Below are 20,391 nucleotides of genomic sequence, written 5' to 3'. Positions count from 1 at the left end.
TTATGTTTCACTAAAAGGTCCAAGGGATCTGGAAAAGTAACAAAAAGCATTCGAGTTGAAAAAAAGAAATGAAAGGAAAAATAGTTAAATCAAAGGTTTTTATTAATGTTTTTATTACTAATTAAACTAAAAGAGATGGTTAGGTTGCTATCATCTTTAAAAGAAAGGAAACACAACAAGACCCAGGAGCTGATCATTAAACAGAAAAGGAAGTCAAAAAGGACTAAATCACCAAATTACAGGGTCAGAATCACAGGAGGCCCTGCTAAGGCTGAAATAGACGTGCTGTCATGTTATTATAAGGTGGTGAACACGGTAAACACAGACGGCAACCTCTATAAGGATGAAAAATGAAGCCCTGGAAGTGCTACAAACTACATTCATGGTGGAGAATGAATCCTCACAGAGTGAAAAGACCCAACTCTTTTCAGGAAACATACATAACAACACACTTTTACTACAGCAAAGTTTAAAATAAGACTGTTTATCCTCCTAAGAATAACCTACATTTTTACATAACCCTCTTTCCTGCTAGAAAAAAAAGAAAGAGAAATTGCACCTTGGTTTGCAAGGTGCATTCCTGGATCAAGCAAGAATTGGGAAACTGTTTGCTTTCTATGTTGCAGCAGGTTGTTCTCTCAGTTCTCCAACATGTACAGAGTGTTGCTAAAAAGAGAGAAAAAGATGTCTCTGTTCAAACGTTCTTTAGATGTGTTTCTGGTTTCACATTCTAAATGAGCTAAATGAGTTTTCACTTGTATTATATTCATTTTGTACTATTTTAATTTATAAACACAGTTTGAATGTTATTGTGTCCTCACTGGCCACATCATTAGGTAGGTCTGTTCAACTGCTCATTAATGCGCATTTATGCATGTAGACATTGTGCAAACCAGCTGCTCTTCCTTAGAAACTGGCATCCCATCCTTTATCAATAGTTGAGGCTGCTGGTGGTGTAATGGTGTGGGGGATACTTTCCTGGCACACTTTGGACGAACTGAGCATTGTTTGATCACCACAGCCTTCCTGAATGTTGTCACTGAGCATGTCCATCCCTTTATGACCACAGTGTACTTATCTTCTATCCTACTTCCAGCAGGATAACACACCATACCGCAAAACCCAAGCCATCTCGAACAGGTTTCTTAAGCATCACAGCGAGTTTACTGTGCTGGCCTCCACAGTCACCAGCTCTCAAACCAATAGAGATATGGTGGAGCCGGAGATTCACATCATGGATGTGCAGTGTGATGCTAATATGGACCGAAATCTTTAAAGAATGTTTCCAGCCCCTTGTTGAGCACTTCTGAAGGCAAATCTGTCTCCAATGTTTGTCTTTCATATACCTGTTTTGATATTTAACCTGCTAAAAAAAATTAGCACGTGCATGTTAGCAGCACATGACATTAGTATTTATAGCTTTAGGTAACGAAGCAGAACGCTTGTCAATGCTTAGTCTTGTTTTTCTCTTGGCTGCGCTCTCAGAGGTTTACAGGAAAGCCTTGTTGTGCACACTGAACCATAAAACTACAGAGCGCCTAAGGGTCACAGCAGGAAAACACTTTTTCTCTTACCTGTAGTCACCGGAAGATCGCTATTGTGATATGGTATGTGATATATTAATAAAAATGTTTAAGACTACTACAGATTGTAGCAGATTTCTAAAAATTCAGTCATGAGTCACTCCTTGGATTCACTCATTTATTGGGCCATATTACATTACATTCATTCCATAGAAAATACATTCAAATGTGACACCTGTTCAATAAGTGCCGGCTTGTCAATAAATGCAAAGAGCCAATAAAGTTTAAAGCATGTGTTAAAAATAGAAACAACCTCTCCCGTTTGCCTGTTGCAATACAAATATTTTGAACGTGTCAGCATACACTATAAAAATATAGTTTTATTATACTGAAAATGGAAGTCAGTTAATGCTGTCTGGCTCTCAATCACCGGTGCTGTTGTTATTTTTTTATTCTTGGATTTATCAATCTGTGTATTTGTTTGTGTTTAAGCGGCAGAGGAGATCGAGTGCCGTTTTAAGACGTGCTGCACAAAGGTTTGCTGGAGTTTTTTTGTTTTTTAACAAGGAATAGGAAAATGATTACGAGCTTTTAACGGTTTCAAAGCTTTTCTTACAACAAAGCAGTAAAAAAAAAGAAAAAAGACAGTTTTCACATTCAGTATGATTAGCTCTCATAAATAAACCTCTACAACAGTCACTACTTATAAGGTAAACTCCAGTCTATTACACGAGTGTAATGCCTAATTCCTCAGTGATCTTTGGGGAAGGTGTTGCACACCGAAGTGCTTTTTGGATTTCTGCATCGAGTCCAGTGTTAAGAAAACATATTCACAGCCAAATGAATCAACGTGTGCGCTGCTCACGGGAGATAAATAAATGCCGCAGACATTAATCCTCTTCTCTCCTTGAGTCAGTCTCTTCGAAAGGGATAACTCAGCTTCTTGAATAACCTTCTGATTTCTCGTACATACAGTGAATTAAACACCTTACAAAATCTTGGAAACACACAGTATCATCACCATCAGGTAGTTATACCCTGCATATTGCATTTCCCCCCCTAACAAAGAGATACAGCTTTCAGTGAGCTTCTTATATAAAATAGTTCTGTAACTGTAATAGCAGCAGGAAAATTAATGTTTTGACTTTTCTTTTGCACAAAATAAGCTCACTGAACACACTTTGCAGTGTTGTATCGTATCTTTTGTCAGCACAGTCAGATGAGCCCCTCTGTAGTCACAGCTACTGTAGCTTCTTTGTGTTAAGGCATGTGCACATGCCTACACAGCACATGTGCATAGAGCAGGATAAGGAGTGCTTTTCATTCAGCAAATGAGAGAAACACAAACCTTGCCTGCTAAAACTGTCACGTCTACTCCATGAATGCATGAAGCTGATTTAGTTTCGTTTTAAAAGGAAACAGATGACTGAAAAAAATGAAATAGGTGTCCATCTACATGACTTAATAGACATCTAACGCAATAAAAAATCTATTTATCTCATGAAATTCTACAAGATGTGCAGAAATAAAAAGGAAAACTAACAAAATAAAAAGGAAAACAGAGGTCTTCACATTTATCATCTTGGCATATATTCCTCTGGAACCCCAGACATGTTTCTTTTCTTTAAAGCAGCGTCTACTGTTCTGATCAGTTCATTGATGCTTGAACGCATTTCAGGAGTATACGGGTCGTACTCGAGCTTACGTAGCCCCGACCGCTTGAAGTTCCCGTCCTTCTGGCCCTCGACGCAGAGCAGGCGATCCTCAGAAACCTTCAAACCCAGAAACTCAACCATTCCTTTGAGCTTGGTGAACAGGTCCCTCTTCAGATCCTCAAAGTGGACCACGTGGACGTTCCTCCCATAATGCAGCCAGTCCAGCGTGTGGGACGCCCACCAAGGGGCATAGTTCTTGACAAACTCGGGCCACTCTGCAGGACAAAGAAGCCACAGAACGTAAATAAATGAGGGTTTTGGGTACCAATGCACAAGCTAAAGGGCATTTTACAGTACAGACTGAAATACAGCAGGAAGAACATCTACAGCCACCCGGTGAACAGCAGATGGATCACCTCTGGCGTACTGTGTCAGGTCTTTGTTGGATTTCTTCCTATCTTTAAGAAAATGACTTTCAGATATTGTTTATCAGCTGTAGTTTTTTCAGGCCTGACACTTCTTCTTTTCTCTTCCACTTCTTCAATTTCTTAATTTTTCTGTTTTTAAAAGACACACGGCACACCATGCTGCGATATACCAAGTTTTGGCTAATAGCTCTTTGCTCTTGCAAAAATACTATTTTGTCCTAATTAACTGTGTTATGTTTGGCATTTTTCATTCACAACGTATGAATTTTTTTGTCAGCATGCTAGTACAAAGTGCCTAAAGATACAATTTAAAATTGGTTCTTTGCTAAGTTTGTCTGTTATGTATTGACACACACTGGTTCATCCTTTGAGTTGTTGCCTTTATGCTTGAATGACTCATAGGTCAACATACAAAAAGCACTGCTATAGCAGACTGCAATTAAAAAGAAGTGACGGAGCAGCCAATTTCCAAAGCAAAACCTTGAAAGACCTTCAGAAAGCCACTTCAAAGTGCTCAAGAGCACTTCAAAAAACACCAGAAAGGGTGGCTCAAGGCTTTTGCATGACAATGATGAAACAATTGTAAACCAAAAGTGTAAGTGAAAGAAAGATAATAGAAAAGAAATAACAGAACTGAGCCGTCTCCATTAACACCAGAAAATTTGCACTTTGAGATTTCACCTTAGACGAAGAAGCGGTTACCAAAGTTTATTAAGTCATAATTGTCAAAGAGCTTGTATTGCTAAGTGCATGTACGTTTTGTCTGTTCGAATAAAATTTAAGTTCTCGGTAAAATGAACTTCGGTACAAAAAGTCAAAGTGTCAGCGTGGGCTCAGAGTTAAGAGGAAGTGAGAGCTGTGTTAGCTGTGTTAGCACTGATGTCATTCAACTCCAGAGGCAGGGAGGGCACATTAAGTAATTTCTGAAATGTCCGGACATTTTTGGTTGTCATTCAAACTGCAGAGCTGCTGTGAGAAAACTTTTTCTTTCAGCTTCATCTAGTGGCCCATAAAAAGTGGGAGCTGGCAGGAGCTGTGCTGCATAAGGACAAATCTTTACTGCTGGGAGAGGGTGTCGATAAAGTTTAAAGTCTGCTGAGTTTGCAATGTCTCAGAAACCAATAATAGAGGCAACTTTAGTGCCAGAGTGGACAGAATATCAGAAATTTCACCCAAAAACACAACCAGCAGTGCAGAAATGCCAAGAACAATAAAAAACATCAAAGTATTTTAACTTTTTCTCCAAAATCCTGTTCTGCTCATTTCAGAGTGAAGACACAGACAGTATCTTTTTGACAGATTACCCCAAAAAAGGCATCTTTATAGCCGCTAAATCTACGAGATAACAGTGGAAAATAACTCACTGTGCTTTCTAAAATGGCATGACCTCCAAAATAAGTTGCACTTGCCCCTGAGCTGACATTATGGGGCCACGCTGGAAGGCATCAGTGTCTGTAACATCATCTGTGCCCCGCAGTCTCCCTCTGCGGAGGTGAATGCATCAAATCGTACATGTGGGGCCCTGCGCACAATGTCACGCTGACCTGCTCTCCGTCTATTCGAAGTGGCAGCTGTCAGAAAGCCTTTCTCTTTAGTGATGTCACTGCATCATTTTCCAAACAACAGAGGGAATAAACACTCATTGGAAATGGCAGGCCAAATGTGCTGATGTTTCCACAAAGAGAGACAACTGCTGGGTCGGCAACTCTCGATGAAACCTCGCATAAAGTCAGACAGACGATACAGGGACGAGACAAAAGCGGTTGCCACGGTTACTAAGACATGAAGAATGTAATAGGAAGAGCAAAATTTGCCTGAAATATAAAGACATCTTAGCAAGCTGTCACCTATATTTTAGACATAGTTATTAATGAAAAATAAACTTAATCCATTATTTTAAGCATCAAGTGGACAAAAGAGGAATTAAACTGTGACTCACACTGCACCCTGGATGGAAGACATTTCACCAGCTTTTTAAACTGTGTATTTAAAAAACATATTCGTTTTCTGACTGATAACATCTGCAGCTAACAGCATAAAAAAGGAAACAAAGTAAACTGCTAAGTATTCAGATCATGTATACATATATTTCCCAATTTAAACCTAGAATGAAGATCTGAATCAGACTTATCATTAACATTTCTAATTTATCTGACTGCTGATGCTGTGGCTCAATGGTGTAAATGATTTTCAAAAGACAAAATGTTGCGCTCAGCCACACTGGTGCAGGTCAAACCGCTAAAAAAGGCCAGAGTTTGATTGCATTTCCTCAGTCCTTTGCCCTTCTATATCACAGTTTATCAGTTCTTTTGTTTTTCTCTCATTTTGCAGTGTTTCAGTTTCTACTTATTGTGAAGCTTTACTCAAACTTTGTTCACCACAATGTTATCAGTACAAAAAAAATGAAATATGCCCTCAGTGCCTCAGTTTAATGAAGTCTTTTATTTTCATTTTCTTCATAGTATGATGACGGAGAGACTTCCATGCAACATAATATTCACTGTTCCAGAGATTTCAGCAGCTTACCTTTCCCTCTCCAGTGGGCCTGGGAGGCAAATCCAATATGTCCACCATATTTCCGGTTAAATTCTGCCATCAAGGCTTTGTAGGGGTTTCGTATCATGAGGATGCTGGAGTCGAAGGCTTCGATTTCTTTCCTGCCGCTCTCATGTGTCTTAATGCATATTGTCCTCCCACTCCGCCAGTGGTCGCGCTCCCCTTTAAATCCTGTGAAACAGCCCAGAGTGACTTTATAGCATCCACAGTGGTGCATTCATGGCTGAGCGTCTGTGAATCGTGTCAAAAACATGCCGAGGCATACCTTTATTGTACAGGGAGCCATCAAAGTAATAGCTGCCGGTGTAGAAGCCAGTGGCGAGCTCTATAAGGTGGCGAGCCCAGGTGTTGCCAGCTCCAGGGAAACTGGCGAGGGCCACCAGCTGCTTAGCACGAGTGGGAAGGAAGTGCCGGTCCATGCACCGATTATCTGACAGTGGACAAGGATCAGCCGATTAAATGAACCTCAAAGTTTAAAATTAATACTGAAAATCAGTCACTTCCTGCGTATTTACACAGTTTTGTAATAACAGACACAGAATTATTCAGTTTCAACTTTGGATGATTATTATAGAAAGAAGAAATGTTTTATTATATTCTTCTCCACAAAATGTCACCTAATAACTTCAAACAGTCTCCCAACAACTCAAGTTGACCTGTCTGTTTCCATCCAGACTATTACACCTTTTAGATATACAACATTTGTATTCGATTTTGTAATAATTAGGGTTTGAATTATTGAGTTATGTCTCAGTCATGCAAGTGTAAAAACAATCTCCTTAAAACTTGCAACAGGATGAAACCTGTCTCCAAATATTCATGATCCAACTGCAATCTCTCTCAGACACTGTGTGAACAAAGCAACTGACTGCAAGTGGTCACAAACCGGACAACAACTTCTCAGCTTCACAGCACTGCTGTCTTCCCTAGTAGGGTGTAGGGGCCAAAACCATGTGGTGTGGTAAACAATTGGTTTTTCCACCTGAAACCAGATTTAAAGCTAACACATTCAGACCTCTGACAGGTTCCCTTTTCTGCGTTCAGCTTGCCAAGAATGATCACATGAAGTTCATTTCCCACAGCAGCTGATTTTTGTTTTGTTTGTTCACAGCAACCTCCATTTCTGTTTACTGCAATGTGACTCTGCTGATCCAAGCCACATCTGCCACTGCATTAAGGAAACACTGCCCACAACAACGCCTGGACTGAAGACAGACCTATTCTGGATTTTTGAGTTTCATAACAATATTTGGAATAACAAGAAATACAGCGATAAGCATGCATGTGTCTGGAACCCAAGATTTTACAGTCAAATCCAAGAACGTTCATGATGATATTGTTTTAAGTAAACGTTTTAGAGCATAAACTATTTAAAAATTTGCAAATTTACAAAAAAGGAAAAAAAACAAATAAAATGTAAAGTTATAAATAACGTTCGGATGATTTGCAACATCGAGTGTGCATAATGGCACGAAAATAAGAATTTAGTGCGTGTGTGTGTGTGTGTGTGTGTGTGGGGGGGGGGGTCACGCAGAAGAACTCAGAAGTGTGACTTCCTCATATGTGACCCCTCCCTTTGCTGTTCGTGTGCATGTCTGCAAACTCCAGACAATAATATCACAGCCATTTTTTTTTCTTAGTGCCCTCTGCTCCTGCTTAAACTGCGTGGACACACTCGGGTGTTTTCACACTTCCATCCTGTTTGCGCGCACACAAAATGCTAAGACATTTTTATTTCTGTTTATTCCCCAAATTGTTCACATGTTGTAGTTTTAAGCTTTATATTAATTTTTAGTTTTTCCAGCTCATAACAAGCAAAATATCTCAGTATTAGGAAAAAGGGAGGCACAGTGGGATAATTATACCTGTTGTGCAAAAAGAAGGTTATTATTTTTACTTCATGACAGAAATGGAGAGAGAAACTAATTAAATTGGAGCCAAAGTGCTTTGGTGTATAGCATCTGGGTTTCCTAAGGTAGGGACCCTGCCCACTCCATATGAATAAGTGGTTCATGTCTTCATTCCTGTGTGTTTTTCAGGTTGGTATACCAGGAAACCATACACACACACACACACACACACACACACACACACACACACACACACACACACACACACACACACACACACACACACACACACACAACCTTTTAGCACTAGTGTAATGAGTCTTTTTAGGGACACGGCTGTTTATCTTAGTTTAGTCTGTTGCCATGGCATCTTAAGAAAAAAAAAAGGCAGGAGCTATGTTACAAACAACGCTTTTTTAAGCTTCATAATGTACCGATAATCTGTGTGTGTGATTGCGTGTATTTATTTTCAGTACTGGGACGCTGAACCCTTGGCATATGGCACAGTGCTGATAGTGTTAACGCTGTGACTGGGTTAAGGTTTAAAGTGTGACGCCGGAGGTTTTTTTAGTTTGTAATTCATTTGATGTTGTGAGCTCAAATGAGAACAATCATAGTTATTTAAAAGTAACTCTGAGGCTGTGATTTATGCTGTGAGATACCTGAAATATTAACTGGTTGAAAGTGAAGCCTCCTGAATGAATCTCAGTTTGAAACTGAAAACGAGTTACGTCTGTTGTTGACATAAAGTAAGTATAGCCAATGCTGGACACTAGAACAAAGGAACATGTGGAAATTTATAACAGGGTTTATAAGTCATGTTTATAACCAACCAACCACTTGTTACTTTGGTACAACTAGTCCTAGGACTCGTAACATTAGTTCACTGCTCTTTAGTCGATGAGTTTGCATAAATTGCAGCCTTTCCCCAATATCTGGTTTCTGGTCAAACAGGGAACTCTCCAAGCAGACCAAAGTGCGTCACTGCAAACCACACCAGAACATTCAGTCTGCTTACTGAGCACATGTGTCTGGGGAAGAAGCATAGATAACACATTTACTCCTAACATTCGTATTTATATATCTGTTTCCCTCACTTCAGTTTGCTAAAAACTGTGCACACTGCATTCTCCCTGAATGCAAAGTGTGCTTGGCAATGGGAAGGCGTGTTTGTTCAGACTGTCAGCACACACCTCTTAGCCTCTGAGCTGGATCATGCTCCCACTATGGAGTTCATTTGGAAGTACAACTAAAGCCACCTCCTTTAAATTAGTCTTGGTGATCTCGTCTGTACCTGAATGTGAGAGTGCCAAGCTGACATCTAGACAAATGAATCCCACCTCTTTATCCATTTCTCTTTATGTGGTTCTGAAGTCAATTATCTCTTCCTTTAGCCCCACTACTCCATGAAGTTTCCTAAAAACCGGGCTGATAGCTTTTGGATAGTGTGGAGGTACTCAAAATGTACCTGCAGCTCAGAATTAGCTTAGCAGAGGAATTAAATAATTGATACTAGCGCAGGTGATATAGTTTTCATGTCAGTTGAGAAAAATCCACGATAACGTTGTAATTCAAGTGGTCTAAGAGGGAACTACACTCCTGCACCTCCTCTGGGCTCTGTTTTCAAGAGGCACTTCGACCAATCAGACATCATTTTAGACGAGTAGAAGTTTCAAGAGTGAAGTTTCAGGACTTTGCCTACAAAATTTAAAAAACATGAACTTGTCTAAATGAAGCTTACACATACGTTTAATAAGAAAGATCTGTATTCAAACATCTGTCTGCTTCTCGGATGTTTGGTAACTTATCTAAGCTTTACATCAGTTCCCCTTTCCCACACTGTCAAGCTCATTGCAAGATCACAAGTCCAATTGTCTTTCTGCCCGCCTTCTTCAGGCCAATCAGCCGCTACTCCATGTACTTTAAATATCACTGCAGATTTTTCATTTTCCTTTCCAGATGCCTTCATGCAACCAGCTTCCTCCCCTCTCCCATATCAGGCTCCATCCAAGCCTCCATCTTCATCTCCATCACCAGCATCTAGATTCCGAGGGATTTTTCCCTAATCCCTATCACTGCTGGGACAGATCTGGATCTGATCTATAGATCCCATTCTCATCACAAGTGATGATCACCATTGTGAATTCTGGGCAGCTCAACACAGAAGTTGGCATCTTATCTAAATGAGAGGCACATGCAAGTAGTAGAAGCTAGAAGGCCAGTGAGTAGTCCAAATGTAGCAGTGTGAGTTAATAAGGAAGACAACCACAACTTTTTTTATTGCACATCACAGAGTGCTATAATTAGCAATGCAGTCAACATAGAAAGTAAGCAACTGTGCCAGTAAATACATAAATATGAGGAAGTTGAGTTGAATTCCATGCTAGGCCCAAAACAGCACTAACTTAATATTAGAGTGTAAGATGCACGTGTGGTTGAAGGGGCTAAGAACAGATGTGGCAAAGCTGCAGGAGAAGAACTGTCGATTTTTAAATTCTGTGATTTTTGAAATGATCTTCTTCACTGCATGATCACATCTTTAATCCACCACAGATTCATGCATCTCATACGTGGAATCATCTACAGTTCAGGGTTGAACAGTCAGTGCCAAAATCATTTTGCAAACTTTGCACGATGTGTAAGTTAGACAAAGTTCAGGCTCATGCTGACACTTTGCACTTGAATACCACATGTGTTATCATACTTTAAATTGAATGTGCTAAACCTCAGAGTCTGACTTGGACTTCCCACCAACAGAATGTGGCCAACATTTGAGCTTCAACACATGTGTGGCTTTTCAGCCGCTGCCAGGAAACACTAAAATTTACCTTGAACCTGTGTCTGGTAGACGACAAAGTACTTGTCATTTCCACAGCTTTCAAACTCTTCCCCTTGGCACAGATTGAGACACATGCCCTCGTCCTCCAGCTCATGCAGGGAGAAGAGGGGCGTTGGGAATCCGCAGTAGCATCGATCTCCAGCGAGCACAGCCAGCGATTTCTCCTGGAACACAACAGCCATTATACACTGAAGACACACTCGCGCAGCGTACAAATCCCCAACATCCACTCACCCTCTCTGTGCACATGTCCACGCACTTATCCACAGACATGTTCTGGATGACCGCGCTGAAAGGGAGAGCCAGTGTGACATTGTCTGGCCGGTGGAAACACCCTTTGAAAATGGCACTGCCATCTGAAACAGACAAAACAAGCCAGACTGTCACTTACCAACACGAAAGAACACAGAGATCCTAAACTAACAGCAGCACTCGTGTCCCTGGGATAACTTGCAACCTCAAATCCTCTCTGTGGTCTGATGTTGGTGAAGACAACACATCACAAAAGCTGCTCTTCTCCTTCATGTGCAGGTCTTTTTTTTAACCTTATTTTAATTTGTTATTGACCTTTTTTTCCAGCCTGCTGAACCTAACTGAAAAGATAAATTAGTTTTTATTCACGATGGAAATGTTTCTCGCACTGCACCACAACTTTAAAGGGTGACACCCAGATTTAAGTGACTGCTAAAGGAAATCTAAACATCCATTTCACATTTATTGCAGGCTGTCAACCTGTCAGCAGCGCCAGTATAGAGTACTTACGAAAATGTCTCTGTTGTCAACAAACTGTTAAGAATTAATGACAGAGGAGAGAAACCAAACAAGTGCTGCTTTTCACTGTGACAGACAGTGTGATGAAGACACCTTGCTTGCTCAGACATAGCCAAGTAAAATATGCAAATGGAGCTTCGTCTCTTTGGTTTTCCTTCCTCTCAAAGTTTATAATGTCACTACCAGTAAACAAGACTATTGAGCACTTGTTCCTTTCCTTTACAGGAATTATTAGTGATCAGTGGTGTCAGACTTTAAAAAAAAGAGAATATCCCCTTTATAAATTAGTTCTAGTGCTGTTTGTGTGTGTGTGTGTTAAATGTTTTATTTATTTTCGACCTTGTTCTCTGACTTAAAGTTGCATTTTTAATGCCACGTTCTCTCCATGGATCCTGTTTGTGTTACCTTTCTGTGTTTTAACATGCTGCAGCTTTAAATCCATCCAGCTATCACAGAAAATGAGGTCTGAATAACAAAGAGTACATCAACGATGCATCTGTGCTCAGCTATTACAGCTTTTAAGAGCTGGGATTTACTCGGCAAAGCTCGCAAAACAGCTAGCACATCACATTTCCTCCATTTCCTCTTTGATGTTCTGAGAAGCCCTCACATGACATTAGATCGGGGTTAGAGGTGAAAATGCTGACATGAAGTGCTCGCGCAGCAGTTAGATAGAAGGATTAAAAGCAGAAATGAGAATAATAACAAACAAACAGCAGAGGAACAGAGGGGTGCACTGTGAAGCAGGTTCAGCATAGCCAAACTTTCTTTGTGTCAGCTGGCTCAACAATTTCTCAAACCCCCAGTCAGAGATAACGGATATCGCCACGGTTGCTATCAACTGTCTCTGTTAATCCAGGCTTCCCGCTTCTCACATAAAAGAAGGATTTGGACGCATTATTAGACTTTTCGTCCGCTCAAAATTTATCATTTGAGCATTTGTGCCGCCTGCTTCAGTCAGAGACATTATGAGGAGAGCAGGTGATAGAGATTGAAAAAGAACGGGCTGTAACAATGAAACAGCAAAAGGAAGGCCTGGGGGCGTTCAGGTTTTACAGTGGCCCATACCCCAAAACAGGAATGTGGAAATTACATTAGAGTGTGTCCAGAAAAGTGAAATTATTTCAACTGATTTATCACAGACTGGTCAAAGTCCTAATCTTTGTTTAGCAGCCATGGTTTCAGCAGAGTAAAATCAGGTCTAGGATCGAGTATAAAAGTATTCATTTTATGCATGATCTACTGAACTGTGACTATATATGGCGAGTTTTGTACTGCAGTCTTTTAGCAGGTTCCTTCAGCTGTGCCAACATTTTTATTAGGTTGCATCTATAAAATGTTTCCCTTCAGGACTTGGAGCATGTTGTGATCATAACCTGCTGTGCAGGTTATCTGTTCAGCAAAAAGCTTCGTCACAATGAGAACCTTGACTTTAAGCTTGAAATACCGCCCTAACCTAATAATCTTGCTTTGTAGTGCACACCTCTGGAGACACCAGTTGAGCTGTGAAAATATTCACCACATAGCTGCATGGTAACTCTCTCTGATCTCACAGTATTTCCAAGAAGCAGGAGCCAAGAAAGAGAAAAAGGAAGAGCGAATGCAAAAAGGAAAGGGTGGGTAGAATCACCTCACCATGTGTTCGGGACTTTTTTAGATTATAAAGAAAAAAGTTCCCACAACAAAGCAACAAAGAAAGCCACAGTTTTATAACAGGTATAGCAGAAGAAATAATTTTTAGACACCCTGCTGAATTTGTTACAAAGAAAAGATTTTTCTGGATGTTTGGTTCACATTCTGTCTCTCTCGATTAAAATGCAACTAGCATACGAAATAAACACTGTTCATTAGTTTGTAAGTGATCCAGCAGGGGATCAAAAAATTAGGCATATTCTATACTATAAGATCATTACAACTCCTGATAATCAGCTCTTTCGCCCAAGACTGAAGTTTTCCACTGGCAGGCAGTCGGTGTTTAGGATGAAGACCACAGGCGGCTGGGCTGTGTAGGTAGAGCAGCTCTCCGGGGAAAGAGGTAAACACAACAGAGCAGCCTGCTCCCGACTGTGGCAATAAAACAAATCTTTTCCCTCAAAGTAGCCGCGGGTGTTACACTCCTGAATCAAAATTACATCTTTGTGCCTAAGTACAGACTCTCAGGACACTCATATCCAATCAGATCCATCTTAGAAAGGGGACCCAAGTTTAATATTTTATTTTCAAATATCAAATTCTATTTTTATGGCAAATTTATAATGAAATTAAACTTTTTTTAAGGTTCCATTTAAAGGATTCATTTCACATTTATTTTAGACTGTGAACCTGTCAGTGTTGATATAGAGTGTTTATATCAACAGTAGTAAACACTTGACGTGTTGTGTTATTGGATATGCTGATGCCAGACTTACAGCGGCGCGCTGACTCCTGACTCAGCTCCAGCCTATAGATGGACAGTCTGTTGGCCCCTCCGCACACGTTGCTCTTCTCTCCTTTGCACTCCATGTTGCATTCGCTGTCTGAAGCATTGGGCGCCTGGATCTTATGACCACAATAGCACTCTGCGCCAAACTCCAGGCCTGCATACATATATCCCCTGGAGGGAAGAGGAAAAAAAGGGATTAGCATTGTTAGCGTAGGGAGACAGAGAGGTTTAAGTGATCGTTTTGAGCCTTCATTATGTTCCTTAAGCCTCCACAGGCAAAAACAGTTCATCCTCTGGAGCAGCTGGGAGAGCTGTAATCAATGGAAACAAACCCCTAATGTGGTTTGTGCATGAAAATATTATTCAAGAATAATGCATCGCTGTGAAAACGAGAAAACCTATGTGCTTTGCAGGCCTCTTAAGCAAAGCCAATTATAGATGTGTGCAGTATACTAGAATTTATCACACAGGGCCTCTCCTCTCCGTACTGTTGCCTGATAAAGGATCTGACTCCCAGAAGGCTTTTCAGGTGCAATTAGACATCGAACATGCATACCTCACACAGGAGAAATCCCCAGGCTGTCAATCAAACCCAACCCCCTTCCCCCCCCCCCCCCCCCCCCCTACGATGTGTTGCCCCACATTTGTTTGTCTGCTTTTATTAACCCGCTACTCTAGCAAACGTGGCTGCAAGAGGCAAGAACTAATAGGAGAAGGAGCTGAAAACAGGCATCTCTCTCTGCTCCTATTCTCTGCTCTGTGAATCAGTCATGGGTGTAATTCAGTGCATTCGATAGAGCCGTCCCTGGTACTCCACAGGGAGGGAGGAGGGAAAAAAAAAGAGGTGAGGGAAGGATGGTGAGGTATCGCGGAGAGTGAGACGGGATGAGAGGATAATGGGAAACAAATGGAAGAGAAGTGGGGGAGATGAATGGCTTGAAAACTGGAGCGTGTATTTTTACTACATGAAAACTGTGGCAGTGCAAAAAAACCTAAAACAAAACAGAATTTTTTGGCAATCAGTGAAAGAATACTTGCATTATAACAGACCGACTGATGTTTTTTTACCTTATAAAACATGATATAAATGCAAATGTAATTTAATAAACGGCCTGAGGCTTTTTGTTTTGTTTGTTTTTAATGAATGGGCTTTAATTATAAACCAACGCCAGCGTGACTCAAAACCGCAGTTCAGTGTTTCAACAAAACACCAATCACATTTCTTTATAATATGCAGAACTAAAACACAGTAAAAGCTGAGCACTGCATAATCTTAGAGGCCTGAAGAGGTCGTGTCAAAATCTAGTTTTAAAGTCTTTATCACGTTGCTTGTGTCATTTCGTTTTGTACATTGTGTTCAATGTTCTACTCGAGCACAGGAAAACTATTCACGTACACAAACAGGGAGGTTAATGGTCCGGTTAGCTCATTTCGCCCTGGGCCGCAGTAACAGATTAATGTGGCCATAGCTGAACGGAGGCCGAGGAAGGGGCAGTCCAATTAAGTTCTTCCAGCAAGTTGTTTGTGTGCCATGGCCACAATTAAATAGAAAAAGGGTATTTTTGAAACTGCAGATCCGAAGTTGGGAGGACTTGGATGCCTAAAATATCATGTGGTCTGTGGTGGAGCATTGGCTCATACTTTAGCCCATTTCAAGAGCATTTTAAACATTTTCACACCATAAGCAAACATATTCTGTCACGTTGAGTCAAGAATGAACTTTGGAACTCAAAAACTGTGAAGGATTTGTTATATGTGATATAAAAATGTGATATGATTGGGAGCCTGTGTGCAGCCACAAATGGGCCTGGAGGTCATCTTGCTTGGTCTACTGTGCATCTTTCCTCGTGAGCTTTTCTCTCTCTTTCATTTATTTATTTTTTGCTTTTTTAGCTCAGTTACGATGGGAAAGTACCTTTTGATCTCCTGCAGGTTTTTTATCTCCCCTTCAGCTCTTTTGTAGTGGAGGTTTTTTTTTTATTTCTCAGTAGGAATCAAAAGACAGCAAAAAAAAGAACTTGCCTAATGGATGAGTTTTTTTGTTGTTTGCTACTGTCATACCTTTCTGCACAGTTGTCCTGGCAACGAAATACAGTCATTTTTTTGTAGTCAAAAAAGGAAACTCCTCTCAGAGCTCTTTTCTGAGTGTCATCAATGTAGCAGCCGATGTGCTTTGCTGAAAAAGGAAAGAAAACACAGTTGGTTGTGTGCGCAGAGAAAACATAACTTATATGTACATGAGATTACATTTCTAACGTAACAGCTCATACAGAGCAATCAAAACCCTTTGTCAGAAGTGTCAGAGGTGAATTTTATCCACATTAGAGTCCTCACACACAGCGTCACGCTGTGGTGACATTGCACATGGGAGTCCAAACTGGGGCAGAAGCTTTATTTATTTATAAAGACAGATATCCCCTTCTAGTGGCCTGTAACTGTAGTGGCAGTCATCTCTCTGCATTTTTCAGAAGTGTGTGGGGGCTGGGCTCTAGTGAACCTCTGCAGAGGCATACAATGACCCTCTAACAGCTTCTTGCCTCTCATTAGAACAACGTTCTCGTGTTTAACCGGGCTACACAGACCCTACCAGCAAACCTCTCACCATCTGTGCTCTGCCATCACCCCTTTAAACCTCTGTTAATAACTAAATGGGGAAAAAGCATAGAGTCTCCTGCATTATCTTAATTGTGCTGGTCTACAGGCCTGCATTTGAGCAGCATGTTGTGCACTGCAGCGGATGGTAATCTACCTATTGTTGAGCTGGAAAATAATCTGCTTTTTGATGGAGGGAAATGCAGATGTGATGAAACAGCATCTCTTGTTTTGAATAGCACACGTCTGCTTCGCATTACACAAAGGTAAAGGATGAAACGGCAGATGCAACTGATACAATTATTGTTTTCAATCATTTTAGCATCTTCCGAAATGACCTCATTGTAGCTGGTGAATCACGTTTTCCATAGTGCTCCGAGTATATCCTTTCTCCAGCCAACTCCTGTTGTCTATTTGTGCAGCATACATCTGTGCAATTGGCCCACACAGCAAAAATGTGCTTATGCGCCGTGGTCTGCATCTTATCGCAATATTCCCTTCAAATTAAATTTGGAGCCAAGGTGAATTATTACATTTGGAGTAAAAAGAGAAGGGGAGAAAAACTCTTGACCCAAACACAGCCACCTTTGGAAGACAAAAGGCTCTTAAACACTACATATTAATGAGTGGCGCTGGATGCACGAGCGCAAAAGATAGCTTTGAGGTTATTAATTACTCTATCATCACATTCGGCTGCAATCCCGTGAGGTTAGAGTTTCAGAAAAGGGCGGCGTGGGGGTGGAGGCGTGGGGTGGCTGAGTGTACATTGTAAACGTGTTTGCTTTGCTCCCTCTGAATGCAGAGGGGGCAAAAAAAAAAGGTTATTACCACTTGTGCATTGTTTTATAGTCTAAATTTGAATTCACAGCAGGTTACTGTGCTGTGACTCAGGGATTATGACCCGCTTCACGCTTACAGATGTTGGGAGTCTTTCCCAGAGTTAAAAATCAGGAGGGAACTCTGCTGTTGTCATAGCACACATAACACAGATGGAGCAGCAGTCCCTCACACTTATGTTTCATATTTATGGCAGTTTAGCTCTCCCACCTGGCTGTACAGCTTCTCTGGAGAAAAAAAAAAAAAAACAGGAACCAACATCACTAAAAGGTAGTTTAAACAAAATCTGTCTGTTTATTTACGCTTTTTTCAAGTGTCTATTTTAGGATTTTATAGATGATTAAATAGAAACAGCCAGATAGCATGTGCTCATTCCCAGTGAAGTTATCTCCCTGCCAGTGCGTGAAGCAGATGATTATCACAGCTGAACTGAGGGTTTCTCGCTGGCTGAACGATACGGGAATATTATTTCTTTTTTAAGCACCACTCAAAAAATCACCTGACAATTAATCTGCTTTACAGGTTTAACACAAAGGGAATAATATTTTGAAATACAAAATAAAAGGTAAAAAAAAGTTCCCACCTGTACAGCAGGTAGTTAAACTTTAATTCCACTCGACTCTGAGGCGACTTAACCCTCTAATTTTCAAGTGTACCGTGCATTTCCATCATAAAGGTGCTTTTTTCCCCATTAACAAACCTTTTCACTGCCATATAGATTCCTTTTATTTAAATAAGAGTTCAAAAGTGTAGTAACACGAGATGAGCTGTGAAGTGTAATTGAGGCACAGATGCTGAAAACATCCCACAGAGAGAGTAAAGCCTCTTCACATTTCACCAGTGAAATTGTGATAGTTCTGTCTCTGGACTCCCATTGATGAGCAAAATGTTTCTAGCTTTCAGTAGTGGCACCCGAGTGTTTCGAATTCATGCTGTTTTGTATTCTCCCTCTGTGGCGCTGTTGCTCTTTGAGTTTCTTGCACTTATCTAACGACTGTGGGTAAAATGTTACATGTTAACATAAGAGGGGAAAAAATGGTGTTACTACTTTTTTCTTAAGGACTTAACTAGTTTACAATTTTCTCCTGTGTTTCGCCATGAAGATAGGAGCAACACAGGGGTCGTTTTTTACTTAATAAATACATATGGCAGAAATATGAACTGTTGACTTCGTTGATTTCAAATGTTTGTGCTTCATCCAAGAGCAAAGAAAGTTATAGACACGATACGAAAATCAGAGAGGAGGAAGAGAAAACAGAGCCAGGAGCAAATTTGTCCATGTTTCATTTTAAAAGATCTTTGTCCTGTTCAAGCTCAGAGATGTCAGCTGCAGGTAGACACATCCCAGCCTTAGACCAGTGTTTCCATAACACATTATGATTTAATAAGCTGGCGCTGAGTTTACATGTAAACCTTTTAAGACGGGATTGTGCACATGAGCCAGATAAAGGGGTTAATCCCACAATCGTCTAATCGTTTGGTTGTTGTCATATCAGTCAAAATGTGAGCATGTGCAGAACATGTGAAGGAGCTACAGCTGAAGCACAGAGACGGGGAGATCCTTAAAGGATTTATTCCGGAGAAAAGACATAATTATAATTATCATCTCACTCCACTCTGAGGAGATCTCCCACATGACCAATTACAGCTAGTAGCGTCAAGTCATTAAGATGCAGCAGTTTGTAATTTTTGGGATCTGTTTCATTTTAGCACAAAGTGGGACAAAACCAGCTTGTGAGTATGCCAGTGAGCTTCCATTATGAATCGGCCTGCAATAAAAAGTTCAGCATTTGTACCACTGCTGCTGCTATGTTGCCAATTTAGCATTTTTCTCTTGCAACATATTGAAAAGAGTTAAAAATGAAACAGGTAAATGAAAAGTGCGATAACAGCATAACATATATGACAAATGGAGCCTCTCCCAGCTGACATAATGCATGACTCGGCGTTCACCCTAGACAGGACTAACCACTGAACCATATTGTTTAAAACTGCTTAAAAGATTTACATATAAACAAACATTTGAGACATTTGCTAACTTGCTTTGAGATGTAAAAGAAACTAAAGGTTGTGGCTCAGATGGTTTATTTGGAAAACTCCCCAGCTAAAAAAAAGTGCACAACTGCAACAGCGGTTTTCACCCACCTCTTCCATCATCCAGGTCTTTGGCATTGCGTCCTTTCAGCGCGCGGTTCCAGTTGCTGGTGTAGTCTCGCCCCCTGCCCACCATCCCAAGGCCATCCTGTCTAGTTTTCTTCATCCAAGGGGGACCGAACCTCCGTCCACTTCTCCGTTTTTCCTTAAACACCCTACTCATGAGGCCAAGTCCCCGAGTGTCCGATGAAGCCCAGCTGCCCATCTCCGAAGCAATAAGAGAGTCTCGGCCTCCTCGGGCTCCGGGACCGTTGTCCCCGACGAAGCCAGCGTGCAAAAAAACGAGGCTCCCGGCGGTCAGGTAGAGGAGGATGAGGGAGAAGAATCGCACAGGTTTCCTGCGGAAGTAGCGCTGTATCTTCAGCAGAGGCTTGGCCATGCTGGCTCTCCCAGCCACTCAGACACACTCGCCCAGTGATGAAAAATCATAAAGATGAAGAGTCAACACCACACAAAGCCCCACTGGGCACCAGCTAAAGCAAAGATAAAAGTCAATGAAAAAGTCTTAGACCTGCATGAAGGTCACCCAAAAAATAACATGTCTTTTCCCTTGTGGATAAATCTCCAGTCTCATAAGGAAGGCTGCTTGCATCTGTGCTGCTCTGCCGGTTGTGAGAATCTCTTTCTGCTCCCACTGACAGACCTGCCCTGACAGCCGGCTCTGGGGCCACGTCCTGAAAGGTGAGCGGCTCCAGGTGAAAGATGATCGCTCAAACGCTGCTTTCACTTCAGTTATCAGCCTACAAAGATGCCACACCAGCACC

The 20,391-nt window shown here is 41.1% G+C and overlaps 1 protein-coding gene across 1 annotated transcript; it reads right to left on the bottom strand.

Moving 5' to 3' along the window:
* Positions 1–1,687: 1,687 nt before the first annotated feature.
* Positions 1,688–20,006, bottom strand: wscd2 (WSC domain sialate O sulfotransferase 2). Its single transcript, XM_085181218.1, has 8 exons — positions 19,619–20,006; positions 16,106–16,220; positions 14,031–14,215; positions 11,086–11,207; positions 10,841–11,015; positions 6,428–6,592; positions 6,133–6,333; positions 1,688–3,453 (listed from the first exon to the last, which is right to left on the bottom strand). The coding sequence occupies exons 1-8, from the start codon at positions 20,004–20,006 to the stop codon at positions 3,101–3,103; spliced, it is 1,704 nt and encodes a 567-aa protein (XP_085037344.1). The 3' UTR covers positions 1,688–3,100.
* Between the last annotated feature and the right edge of the window lie 385 nt (positions 20,007–20,391).

The sequence above is a fragment of the Neolamprologus multifasciatus genome, chromosome 12, assembly GCF_963576455.1.
Source record: "Neolamprologus multifasciatus chromosome 12, fNeoMul1.2, whole genome shotgun sequence".
Lineage (NCBI taxonomy): Eukaryota > Metazoa > Chordata > Actinopteri > Cichliformes > Cichlidae > Neolamprologus > Neolamprologus multifasciatus.
Note: the sequence above shows the minus strand (reverse complement) of the source record. Positions and strands in the feature narration are given on the sequence as shown.

What these genes read in the sequence shown, in the direction of transcription:
- wscd2 (XM_085181218.1), bottom strand. Translation starts at nt 20,006, where the DNA reads ATGGCCAAGCCTCTGCTGAAGATACAGCGCTACTTCCGCAGGAAACCT. An exon ending in TGGCTCCCTGTACAATAAAG is followed by an intron (nt 6,334 to 6,427) that starts GTATGCCTCGGC and finishes GCTGTTTCACAG; the next exon opens with GATTTAAAGGGGAGCGCGAC. An exon ending in GGCCCACTGGAGAGGGAAAG is followed by an intron (nt 3,454 to 6,132) that starts GTAAGCTGCTGA and finishes TTTGTCCTGCAG; the next exon opens with AGTGGCCCGAGTTTGTCAAG.